This window comes from Channa argus, chromosome 2, assembly GCF_033026475.1.
Source record: "Channa argus isolate prfri chromosome 2, Channa argus male v1.0, whole genome shotgun sequence".
Lineage (NCBI taxonomy): Eukaryota > Metazoa > Chordata > Actinopteri > Anabantiformes > Channidae > Channa > Channa argus.
This window is the reverse complement of record NC_090198.1, coordinates 23,700,579-23,713,570: the sequence shown is the minus strand read 5'-3', so window position 1 is coordinate 23,713,570 and position 12,992 is coordinate 23,700,579. Positions and strand designations below refer to the sequence as shown.

The 12,992-nt window shown below is 40.0% G+C and overlaps 1 protein-coding gene across 2 annotated transcripts; it reads left to right on the top strand.

Annotated features, from left to right (window-relative positions):
- The first annotated feature begins 639 nt into the window (after window positions 1–639).
- On the top strand, window positions 640–11,588 carry atxn1l (ataxin 1-like). Of its 2 annotated transcripts, none has more exons than XM_067485443.1 (3): window positions 640–779; window positions 4,308–5,506; window positions 6,370–11,588. In XM_067485443.1, exons 2-3 carry the CDS (start codon window positions 4,430–4,432, stop codon window positions 7,813–7,815), a joined length of 2,523 nt encoding a protein of 840 aa, XP_067341544.1. In that variant the 5' UTR covers window positions 640–779; window positions 4,308–4,429; the 3' UTR covers window positions 7,816–11,588. The 2 variants fall into 2 exon arrangements, with proteins under 2 accessions (XP_067341544.1, XP_067341552.1); XM_067485451.1 differs by lacking the exon at window positions 640–779 and adding an exon at window positions 865–1,327.
- The last annotated feature ends 1,404 nt before the right edge of the window (window positions 11,589–12,992 follow it).

Here is a 12,992-nt window from a genome sequence, read left to right as displayed (position 1 = left end):
GACATTTCTGAAGCAATTAGTCCAATTATTTATGGAGAGTTTCAGAAATAAAATTTTAAAAAGTGGCACAGACAGGTTAGCAGATTCCTAAACCCACCAATATGAGACCCAAGACTGAATGTTGGTGTCTCTTTGTAGTCATGTAAAGAGATTTTTCATTCCTTTTTCTGTTTTGCATTACTAGAGTTATTTTTTTGTTTACATTTTTGTCTTAATTTTGTGTCTTTTAAGGTTGTTCTACGATTAGTAAGATCACTGCTTTATACAGTCCCCTGACCATTTTTTAGGCTGAGCTATGTCAACTTAGTCCCGAATATAATTTCTTTATTGCACATGGCTCCAGCTCCCCCTACTGAGCAAAATATTACTAAGCACGTTTAATGCATTTTAATAAAATTGTTTTGTTATGTTAAAATAACATTTTGTGCGCCACGGTTACTTGTTCGTGGATTAATTTCTTACTACTTTATTTGCAAAAAAATCGGACTGATGAGTTATTTTCTATAAAGATTGCACTAAGACTGTTCGGGATTGTAGTTATATGCAGACAGGACAAAACATTACAAAAACAGTTAAAACTATCCAAAGTTTGAGTAGCGCTAAACTTTTGTGCAAGAAGAAAAAGCAGGAAATGGAATAAAAGGATGACGTCATTGGTGGGCGCCTCTGCTGGCCTTCAAAATGGGCTCGACACCTTAGCTTGGATTTCTTCAATTATCCCTCCGCATATCAACTTTTTTTTTAAAAAAAGAAAAGCCTGTTCGCGATGACATTTAGAGGTACGTCTACAGGACCACACAAAGCCGAGACATATATGATACACATTCTGCGCATTGACATGTTAGTTGAGAGCAGATATAAGTCAAGCAGAACTAAAGTCCGTTAAGGTAGTTAGCTAGTTGTAGCTATGTTAGCTCTGTAGCTAACTAGCATGAACCTCTGGGCTAAATAAATGTGCTAAATAAATAACCCCATGTAAAATTAACTACTCTTCTAACATATTATCTACATTTTATGTTTGTGTACAAAGTGCCACACTCCTACTTTCCTTTGGTTACAGGAAAAGTCTTGACTCCATTAGCTAGCTAACTTTAGCAAAGTCAGCCACTAGCGGTAAACATTGTTATTCTGAAGTGATGTGGAGCCATAACTGGAAGAAAACTCAGACTGTCGACTACATTTATCAGGCTCTGGGTTACTAGGCGGTGCTGTTCAGGGGGTTGTTGTAGGAATCTTGTTTACCGGATTTTCTAGTTTATGGTTGTGCGCTGTGCTGAGTGAAACCAGGAACCCATCGGAGACTGTAAGGGGAAAAGATTTATTCCAGGTCAGATTCATGATAGATGAGTAAATCTGAATTTTTGGTTCGTATTAGATTAAGAGTAATTAACATGTTCGCATATGATGGTTTACCCAAGTTTTATTTTGTTGGGTTTTACACCTCAACCGGCCTTTCTGTAGTAAAAGCCGAAGCCAACGGGACACAGTCGCAGCTGTACTCGGGCGTGTTTGTTATTGTTATGTATGAACAAAAACTTAATTAATTTCTGCAAAACGAAACACTTGAGGGGCCATTTTAAAGTTGGCTATTTGTGGAGTAATGTTACACAAGTTGTTGCTTGCTTCACAGGGGATGGCCATAAGGCTTGGCATGTAATAGAAATTTCTTAAGTAAAAATATTTTTCAGAAATTCGAAATGCAAAATAAGAGTAATATCTCTTTAAATATTTGTACTGCATATGGAAAATGCATCGCCAATGCTTAGAGTTTTCTTACTGTGCACAATTTAAAGACACATACAGTTGGGTGTAAAAGTTTGCATCCACTTATTTTAAAACGGCACAATGAGTGATGTAACAATGTTTTTTATCAACATAATATTAAATGCAAATTAAGCTAATGCAAATGTTAATCAGAAATGAATTCAAGTTCAGTTTGATTGATTTATCAGGGAGAATGCAAACCTTTGCACCAATACACTTTTCAGTATTTTGCTATATTTAAAAAAAAAAAAAAAAACACTCCTTGGCCGTTTTTATTACTTCTGATGATAGAAGAACATTTGTACTTGCTGAATGTGCAGTGGATTCTAAAACAAGACAGTGATCCATAGCAAAGTTAACTCAGGACTGGTTTAATAAGAACAAGATGAATGTTTTACCTTCCCTGGATCGAGAATAAAATTTAAAGAAGGTTATACACCACAGACAACTAAACAGTCTGGTGACCTGAAATTATTATACCCCAAAGAATGGGCTAAAATTACACCTGAAAGCATGCAAACTGCTCAGAGGAGGTAATAAAGGCAAAGAGAAGACATACTAACTATTAGTAAATCTTTTAATAAAGGGAGGATGCAAACTTTTACAATGATATGTTATATATTGTTATATTACTATATTATTGTTATATTAATTTACAATAACTTTGTTTTTGTCTGACTGTTTTTGTTACTTCTGATAATGGGATATTTGTAAGAGCTGATTGTGTACTAGATGATGAAGAATAATTGAGATATAGATATAATTGAATAGCTACTAAATGAGAAATGCTTTACTCTTTTTGCATTTCAAAGTAAAGGGGTGCACAAGTTTTCACTCAACTCTATGTCCAGTAGGGACACCTGTACCAGCCCAAAAAAATGGGTATCTTCTATTTTTAAGACCTGAACCTCACACTGGGCCAGTCTAACACTGCAAATATGTCTGCAAATTCTATACAACCCCAATTCCAAAAAAGTTGGGAGGATTTGTAAAATGCAATGATTTGGCAATTCTCATCAACCCATGTTTCATTCACAATAGAACATAAACAACATATCAGATGTTGAAATAGAGAGATCTTACCATTTCATGGAAAATATTAGCTCGTTTTGAATTTGATGGCAGTGACACATAAAAGTAATTGCTGCAAATCAAAAACAAATGGAGGAGCATTTGACAACCAATTATTTAATTGGCAAACGGTCAGTAACATGACTGGGTATAAAAGGTGCATTTCAGAGAGGCAGAGACTCTCAAATATAAAGATGGTCAGAGGTTCAACAATCAAAATTAATCTAAAAACAAACAAAACAATTTCCAAAAAATGTTTCTCAACATAAAATTGCAAAGACTTTAAAGCTCCTACCATCTACAGTATATAGTATGACCTTAAGATTCAGAGAATCAGGAGAAATGTCTGTGCACAAGGGACGAGGCCAAAGGTCAAAAGTGGCCATAAGTGGATGTGTGTGATCTTTGGGCCCTCAGGCAGCACTGCATTAAAAACGGGCCTGATTCTCTACTGGACATCACTGCATGGGCTCAGGAACACTTCCAGAAATCACTGTCTGTGAACACAGTTCACTGTGCAATCCACAAATGTCAGTTAAAGCTGTATCATGCAAAGAGGAAGCCATATGTGAACACAATCTGTGTTCTCTGGGCCAAAGCTCATTTGAAATGGTCTGAGGCAAAATGCAAAACTGTTCTGTAGTCAGAGTAATCAAAATGTGATAGTTTTTGAAAAGCATGGATGCCCTGTTCTGTGGACTAAAGAGGAGAGGGACCATCCGTCTTGTTATCAGAGAACCGTTCAAAATCTCTGGTGGTGTGGGGGTGCATTAGTGCCTGTGCTGTGGGCAGCTTACACAAGACAATGCTAAACCACATACTGCATCCATCACAACAGCATGGCTTCGCAGGAGAAGACTCTGGCTGCTGAACTGGCCTGCCTACAGTCCAGACCTTTCACCAAGAGAAAACATTTGGCACGTCATAAATTTGGCCCAGGACTGTTGAGTAGCTAGAATCTTGCATCAGACAAGAGTGAGACAGTATTCCTCTGCTGAACTTCAGCAGGTGGTCTCCTCACTTCCCAGATGTTTACAGACAGTTGTTAAAAGAAGAGGGGATGCTACACATCACTCTCTTCCAAGTTTTTTAAGATGTGTTGCTGCAATCAAATTCAATATGAGCTGATATTTTCCATGAAGTTTTAAAATATCTCAGTTTCAACATTGGATATGTTGTTTGTGTTCTATTGTGCAAATCATTGGATTCTGTTTTCATTTATGTTTTGAATTGGTGTTGAACGATATGATGACAGATTAGTTTATCAGTACCCTAAATGCTTTTCAACTGTAGGGTAAGACATTCTCTCACCAGCCAACCTTGAACATCTCAAACATACCTTAAACTAAAAACTATTTTTTGTTTTGTTTAGTTTTTTAAGTTAATTTTTAAATGTATATTAAGAATTTTAGCATTGATGGGGTGTAATCAGGCTTTTCTGTGTCTTCTTTTTTATTTCATTTTTCTTTCAGGTGAATTGACAGATGAGGTAAGCCAGGTGATTTCAGAACTGGTTTCTGTGTGGGGGGACTGGCTTGCAAGTTTCAGTTCCCATGCAGTACAGTAAAGCTACTTCCTTGGTCAGAGGATTGCCATGAAACCAGCCCAGGAGCGCAACCAGGAGTGCCTGCCTCCCAAGAAGAGGGACCTCCCTATTAGTAACAACAGTGGAGCTGGGGGTACAGGGGGAGGTGGAGCCGCCGTAGGAGGAAGTGGTGGCAGTGGTGCTGCTGGTGGTGGTGGTGGGGGTATTGGAGAAGAGGAAGTTGTATCCATCCAGAACTCTGCAGGCAACAGTGACACTCAGGGAGGCACCCAATCTGGAGAGTGGCTGCGAGCTCAACCAGGGCTTCATTATGGAGTGGACAGTTCTGATGGCATACCAGCAGTGCCCATGGACCAGTACACTATGCTCTACAAAGTGGCTCTTCCATCTGTTACCTACTCACCTACAAGTCTTCACCCAGTGTTAAGCCACATTTCTCCAGCCTACAGTGTACACTCCTCTCTTTTGCAGCATCCAGGCCTTCACTATCCTTCTCTTGGTTATGCCCAAATTCCTCATTCCTCTCTGCAGTTTGTTAGTTCCCCTTATTCAGCAGTCCCCTATGCTTTATCTCCTGGCTTTGTCCCAGGACCATTAATTTCTCCCTCAGGCACTATTCCTCAGGCCCATGCTGTGTCCCACCTTGTTCCTTATCCATCTGTCATACAGGAAGGGGTTGTTTCCCCTCCTCCCCAGGCCCAGGTAGGGGCTCATGCCTTCTCCAAAGTTGCAGCTCCCAGTGGTGTCCCATTGATGCTTCCTTCAGAGCAAGCTGCCCAGCAACACCTTGGTACTGTAGGACTCCTGCCAGCATCAGAGCTCAGCTCTCGAGGGGTGCCAGTCTTCTACCCCTCTCAGGGAGCCAGAGCTGCCTCTGCCACCACCTCCAGAGACCATCACGGTGTCCAGCAGGAAAATGCACCAGAGATGAATGGAGGGGATAAAGAGCAGGGAGCTAGAGAGGTTGTACCAGACTCAGCCTACACTTCCAGAAATGCACGTCTGTCGCATGTAGTACCAATCTCTGCATCACAGGATCACTCTCAAGACAGAGGCCTACAGAACCGACGGCTGGAGGAGAGGGGCTCACCTGGTCGGCGCAGTACTCCAGACAGTGACCTGGAGGTAAGATGCATAAATAGCTTCCTAATGTGATGATAGAAACAGTCATGTAAATACATAACACTTTGCATGTTAAATGATTAAGAATTAAATTTTTATTTTTATTTTTCAGCAACAATATGGATGTTGATCATGGAATAAAATATTTTTCTTATAATATTTATATGCAAGTGGCCATTTATATGCACAGAAAGAACTTGAGTGGTGTTAAAAAATAGCTTAGACTAATGGCCACTGTCAAGGTTGTGCTTTTTGTAGATGCAGGTAAAGGCTCACTGATTCCCTTAGGACTTTTTCTGTGATGTGTATAGAGGAAGGTATTACCCTTTCAATAAGTAAAGTACTGTACCTGTTGGTTTGAGACGACGTACTTGAAAGAAGAAATACTTACAAATCCAAATACAGCTAACTCCAAAATCCAACTCCCATTTAAAATGAGTAAACTCATCAAGTAGCATTTTTTACATTTTAACAACAAGCTTTAATTGGCCATCGTATGGTTTGTCTAACCAGTAAGTACAAAAAAAGTTTGGTTGTCTTCTTGTCCTTAAATGTTTTTACGTTTTTTTTGCACAACCTTTTTGTGGCTTGTTGGATAAGATGTTGAGAAGAATGCTGCTAAAGCATGTCACGCCTCAAATTAGTTGTGATGGACTGGATTTAAACCTTGACATGGATGGCTAGGTGTATTTACTTACTAAGCCACACAGAAATGTCATTCTTTAATGCTTTAGTTCCGGCTGTTGGGGTAAGACATTTGGGTGTCTTATTGGAAATCTTGTCACAAGCACCATTTAAATTTTTTTTGTGTGTGTTTTGGTAAAAGTAAAAATGTGCCAACACTTTATTCTTTTAATTAACTTCAGGTGCAGCAGGTGGTTGGTCGTTTGGCTTCCTCTGCCCAGGGTTGTAGTGGAATGCGAAAAGAAGTCTCCTTTGCTCCCTTGAATCTCTCTCAGGGTGTCCAGAGAGCCAGAGATGTCCATGGAGATACCACGGGTGTAATTTCCAGCCGGACAGCGTACACAGCTCAGTCTACAAGTTACAATGACCCCAGAGTGGCCGGTACTCAGCAGCAAACAGGACAGTCAGGCCATACTGTCATGCTCGCCAATGGGCAGCCAGTTCTTATTCCCCTAGAATATCATCTGCAGCATCAGCCCCAACTTCCACAGCAACACTATCCAGGTCAGGCTAATGATGCCTCAGCCGGCCATGCATCAACTACCATGGCCTCACCTAACCCAAGCTTTAAAGCCTCTGATTCTTTAGCCACATTGTGCCTCCCCGAAAGAACGGAGGCAAGCGCAGGACATCATCAGCCTCCGCAGCTGCCTTCTGTCCAGCCTACATCAGACGTGACTCAGGCCTTAGCTTCAAGCCTTGCTCCCGCCCAGGCTCCCTGCAACCCATCACACTTTATGAAGGGGGCCATTATCCAGCTGGCTACTGGGGAACTGAAGCGTGTGGAGGACCTGCAGACTCAGGACTTTGTGCGGAGTGCTGAAGTGAGTGGGGGGCTTAAAATTGACTCAAGCATGGTGGTGGACATCCGTGCCAGCCAGCAAAGACCAGGTCTCATGTCGCTTCACTTTACTGTGGGGGAGCAGCAGAGCAAAGTGACCATTGATGTGCCCCTGGAGCACCCCTTTTTTGTGTTCGGACAGGGCTGGTCATCCTGTAGCCCAGAGCGCACGGCCCAGCTCTACGGCTTGGCCTGCCATCATCTACAAGTAGGAGATGTTTGTGTGTCGATCACCCTGCAGCAGCAGCTTCAGCCACAGCATCAAAAACAACCACAACAGCTTCAGTCACAGCAGCAACAAAACCTGTCCAGGACTTTGAGCAAAACCAACACCACATCAGGACCTGGTCACCAGCTCATGGGGCCTCCTGCCCCTCAGCAGTCACGGCCTCAGTCTCATTTTAGGTTAGATCGGAACCAGAGAGAAAGACAGAGGGATGGCGAGAAGGATGGTTTAGATAAGGAAGAAGCCACGCATTTGGGGGTGGTCGGACACACTGAGTCACCCATCAGACCAAGTAGGACCTCCACAGAACATCCGAGGAGCCAGAGCAGTTACCACTTGCACACAGAGGGCCCTCCCTTCGCAGGAGCAGGGATGGGTACAATGCAGGTGGGATTAGGTGTTTCTCAGAGGCGGTGGTCTTCACCTGCCCTCCAGAGATACAGTATGAAGGGGGATGAAGTGTCACGCCCTCAGATAAGCACCTCTAGCCACACAAGGCCCTCTTTCATCCCTCAGGAGGTGAAACTGTCCATTGAGGGGCGCTCTAATGCAGGGAAGTAGCATCATGTTTGGTAGCAACTATAGCGATTGCCATACTAATAAAATCTGACAAGGAGGGAAAGAGGAAAAAGAGTGCGAATGTAGCCTCCGAAAGTGAGAGAGATTTTGCACACCTAACACATACAAATACACAATCTTTGTACACCTGGTGAGAAGTCATGGTTTGGCCTGTGGTTTCCCAGCCAGCTGAGGTCTGACGGGGGCGTGAAACCCTCATTAGAAAGTATGTAGCTGATGAAATGCCTACCATAGTCCTTACACACTGCATTTCTCTTCCTCCCTCTTTTGTCACAGCTTCCTCATACCCATGCTCAAAAGTTAACATTGCATCCAGGTCTCGCTTCCTTTTTGACTATTTTTAGAGGACTATGGACTACAGAGTGTTTGCAGCACATAAATGCTACTGCCTCTGTAGGTTCAGATGTATTGGAATATCACAGCCAGTGATCTTTTAGTACCTTCATTCCTAATATCCGCTTTCGTTCAAAAGCATTTACCCAAAAATTGTGGAGTTACTGACAGCAGCAGCTCCTGAGGGGATGTTGGCCCAAGTGATGCTGTTAGTGTATGTAACATTATACTTCTCCAGCAGGAGTGCAAAACCTCTGCTGTCAGCAGAGATGCTCTCTCCTCTCCCCTCCTTCCTTTACAGGAGCCCTGGGATTCTTCTCTCTCTCTCTCTCTCGCTCTCTCTCTTGCTCTCTCTCTCTCTCTCTCTCTCTCGCTCTCGCTCTCGCTCTCTCTCTCGCTCTCTCTCTCTCTCTCGCTCTCGCCAACTGTGGCTCGTCTTACAATTGGAACAGTCAATCAGGCAGTTTCTGCTCCAAAGGAAATCTTTTGCTTTACACCACTTTGCTCTTGGTTGAGGGACCTAATGTGTGTTTTTGCATAAATACTGCACATTGGAATAATGCTTTGTTCTGTGTGATAACTAGAGTTATATTGCATTCATAAGTGAGAATATCCTCCAATTAGGAAATCTGTTCCCTTGCGAGCCAAAGCCAATCTGAGCAACACCTGCCCATTTCATCACTACACCTCAAAGCTTGTCCAAACTTACTAGTGATATTTAATGCAATGTTAGTTATTAGCGGAGGAGGCACTGGCTGGGAATGAATCACGTCACCTGCAGTAGGTTACTTTAACCTGCTATGTAGTTTGCCTTGGGCAATGGGCTGTTCTGTGTTCATAACCTCATTTATTATTCAGTCAGTTACCAAATTAAAGCAATAGTTTCTTTTACATCTCACAGCTGTGTTACTCTTACCCTAATAATCTCTGGGTGTTGGTTGATTTGTCTGTTTGCATCTGATGTGAGATATCTGACCCCCTTTTTAACCCCAACTTTAAATAGGTATGCACTGTTTTCGTTGTTAACATTCATAGATTTTTCACTAGTTTCACACGAGCAAAGCATTTCTTTGACCAATTTCCCAAGACACCATTGTAGATAAAACTGCTCCCCTCTCATTCTCCACCTCACTGATGATGTTTTTTTAATGGATTTTTATAAGTGCAGCTGCAAGAGAGGCTTGATTGTAATTAAGTTCTGATCATTTTCAAGTTATCTTCTGTTTTGTCTTTTGTTTGACTAAGCAGTTTGTTTGACTTAGCATTTGTAATGGCATATGCATTATCCACTGGGTGTGTTGCACAGAAAAAATGTCTATTAATTTCACACTGACCATGCTAATAGGAATCAGAATGCAGTAGATTTTTTTAAATATATATGTAATGAAGGGAAATTGTTTGAAGTATCGTTGTTTTATGGTGAGAGTGAGAAAAACTGACTTGCATTTTCGACTCTGTTTACAAATAAGCCAAGATGAATGCTGCAGTTTCCCTCCTGGCTGATTTTATATCCTTGATAAAAAAAACCCCACAAAAGGGTGAAATTGAAATGACCTCAAGTGAAATCATCTTAGAGGTTTTTAATCAGATAGCATTCCTCACACAGACATTCCCATTAAGGTGGAAATCAAACATTACCATTTCTTTCTTCCATATATACTTACCTCTGGAAAATGTACTCACTTTTGACTATTTCTTTTTGTATTGGATGTACTCTGACAAGAGGAATAGTTAGTTACAAGGTTGGCAGTATTTTGTCTGTACTGGCTTGTCCATCATCAGCAGTCACACATTTGTGTGTTTAACTGTCCTTCAGCTTATCCCTTAACTATTGCTACATGGTTCAGTGGCTGTACAACCTGACCCTCTGTCAGCAGCGTGAAGGGCCAAGATGTAGGTCTGGTAAACTGTCTTTGACGGTGTCATTATGCACCGTTTATTGAATAGGCTCACATTTTTTCTGTCTGTAATTATTCCTTCTGACTATACTGGCTGTGTAAAGATTCCTCCCTGATGTTATCCCAGTGTAAGAGAGTTGACAAAATCAGTAGTTAGCAAAAATGCACTTCAGCTTATATGAGAGTTAGACAGATCAAGTGGGTATTTTACAAAGTTGCAGTTTTACTGTAGTACACATTTCAACTGTTCATCCACTCAAAAAAAAGAAAAAGAAAAAGAGCCACATGATTTGTGTAACCCAGATGCTGCTAAGGTTGATCATCACGGTATGTAATGAGCTCTTTATATCCAGAATAGAGAAAAGGAGTAATTACAGTCACTAGTAACTTTATTGTGCCCTTCAACTAAGATGGACTTGGAAAAAATGTGAATCTGCTCTTTAACATTCTTGGCAGTTAGAGTTTGCCAATCACTAAATGGTTTTACTACCTTCAAGAACATGACTTAAAATCACAAGGTCACCACATAAAGTTTATCATATTGTAAGCAATACACATTTCATTTAGTCTTGGTGTTTTCTATGCAGTAAACTCAGTATTGTCCCTTTAATGTCTTCACTATAACTCTCTGTAGTTGTGTGGCAGGTTGGTTGATGCAGACGTTTTACACCAATGTCTGGTTATAAGATTTTTGCTTTAAATTACTTGTTTAGTTTTCCTCTTTCCCCACCTTACTGTGTATAGCACACTGACTTTGTCTTCTCTGCCACACAGTCAGAGCCAAATATTTCTAATTATGATGTCCAGCATTATTTCGGTGCAGTTGCAAAGCCACTCCAACATTGCATTTCAGGTAAAGATGTTTTTATGATGGGTGATTAAATTGTGCATGCAGTGCCACATGTGACTTTACCTCCTGTTAATTCTCAAAGTAAGACCATGCGGCAAAGCCAGGGGCTTTTGTTTTTGTTTTGTTCAGTTTTTTTAGAGCAGTGTGTGCCATGTTTAGCAGAAGCTAGACTTATAACAAGATTTCCAAAGAATTCTTCACATCACTGATAGTCTGTTGCTGTATGTAATTGCACTAAATGTCCTTTACAGTATTTTCTGAAATGAAATACTATTGGTAAATTGAAGAGTTTGAAAATGTAGAGCACACAAAATCAGAGAAATCACAGGTTGTGTGTTTCTGTAGATAGATTTTTTTTAATTGTATAGCTAGTTTTGAAGCTTGTCGATAATGCCTTAAATTGTGCTTTGTACAATGTGTAAACCTAAAATTACAGACTGATGCTTCAGGTTAAATCTGTTCCCTTTTCAGGCTTTGCGTGAGCAAATCAGAAATATGAAGCCTTGAAACTCATAAATAATAAACAGATGTTTAGTTTCATGCTTAGTTTTCTCAAAGGGTGCCCTCTCTTTGGGATCGTTCATGAACTGAGAACGTTTTCTTTGAGCGTGTGTTCCTTTTTTTTTTTTTTTTTTTTTAAATTCTCACCGCTTATCCCGTTAAAAAAAAGTTTTCTCAACAAACTTAACATCTAATTCCTCATTTTTCAGTGCATGGGTGTGTTAGATAGAAGCTCTTCTCTGCACAAGACCATGCCAAGAGGGTCAGCACTAGAGGGAATTCCAATGATTCCACACACGCACATACACATTTATTGTTTATATCGTTGTTGCACAAGATCCTTATTTAGCTATCCCTTGAATTAATGGATTGTATTTGGTGTCTTGTGCTTCATCGTACAGTATCTGGACAGCAGAGGAGGTTTTAATATATGGAGCTAAAATGCATAAATCAGATCACTTTCCACTGGTGATAATGTAATTGTTTATTGCGTTTTGTGATGTTGGCAGAGAGGGTCTTTACTCCTGTGTGTAGTACTTCCTACTGTTTTATCCAGTATTGAACTGCAGAGGTGAATTGAGAACGGTTTTGATATTGCTGAACTAAACCAGGAAAATGAGAACGGTTAAGTTTCAATGAAGTCTGTATTTTCAGACTTGACATTCTTTTGTTTTGGGTTTTTTTTTGACACGAAGTGACACTGCTTTTTATGTGATGTGCAACTGTCTAAAAACAAAACAAAAAACGGCATCTTTTTTTCGTTTTTATTGCCTAAATCTGCAAAATATATGCAATGATGTAAATGTAACATTCAATCCTCAAGTATAATCCAGGTTGTATGAACTTTGTATAGTGAGTTTTAATATCGTATGGCTGTACCAATACGTATTGATCTTTCAGAAGCCTTAGAGTTGTTGACCCAAAGTGCTCCCTTAGAATATCCTAAACCTCCCTGACTTTAACAAAGCATTAATATTTCTATTTTGTTGCAATTTTATTTGTATCATTTTTGATTAAAATAGATTTGTACTGTATATTTGTACCTCTCTGTGAACTACTTAGGGCAGTTTTTTTTCTTTTTGCTGTTTTAATTCTATGTACTTTAAGGACACAAAGATATTGTATTTTTATTGTTACAGCTAACTTGGAGAGACTTGCATTTATCATGTTTGTTAAGTAAACACAATATAATATTATATATATATATATACATACATATATATATATACAAATATAAATATAAACTATTATCCAACTTTGTTTGTCCCATTTGTATCTTTAACTGTACCTGTTGGGTGGGTTTTAGAAGTTACTAATGAAAAGTGAAAGCGGCTATTACCCCAGAGGAACAGTTGCATGTATGTGTTGTATTATACATCTTCAAAAGTACTGTGAGCAATATGTATTTAAAATACTAAGTGTTCTCACGAAGCAACAGAATGAACCCTGTCAGAACATCATACAGTTGCTTTATATTTACTGATAGTTTAACGTGTCCCATGCTTATGTGTTGCTAATGTAAAATCTCTGTTTACTGGAAAAGCCAATATAGCTCAAAAATGCAGTAGTATAAATAT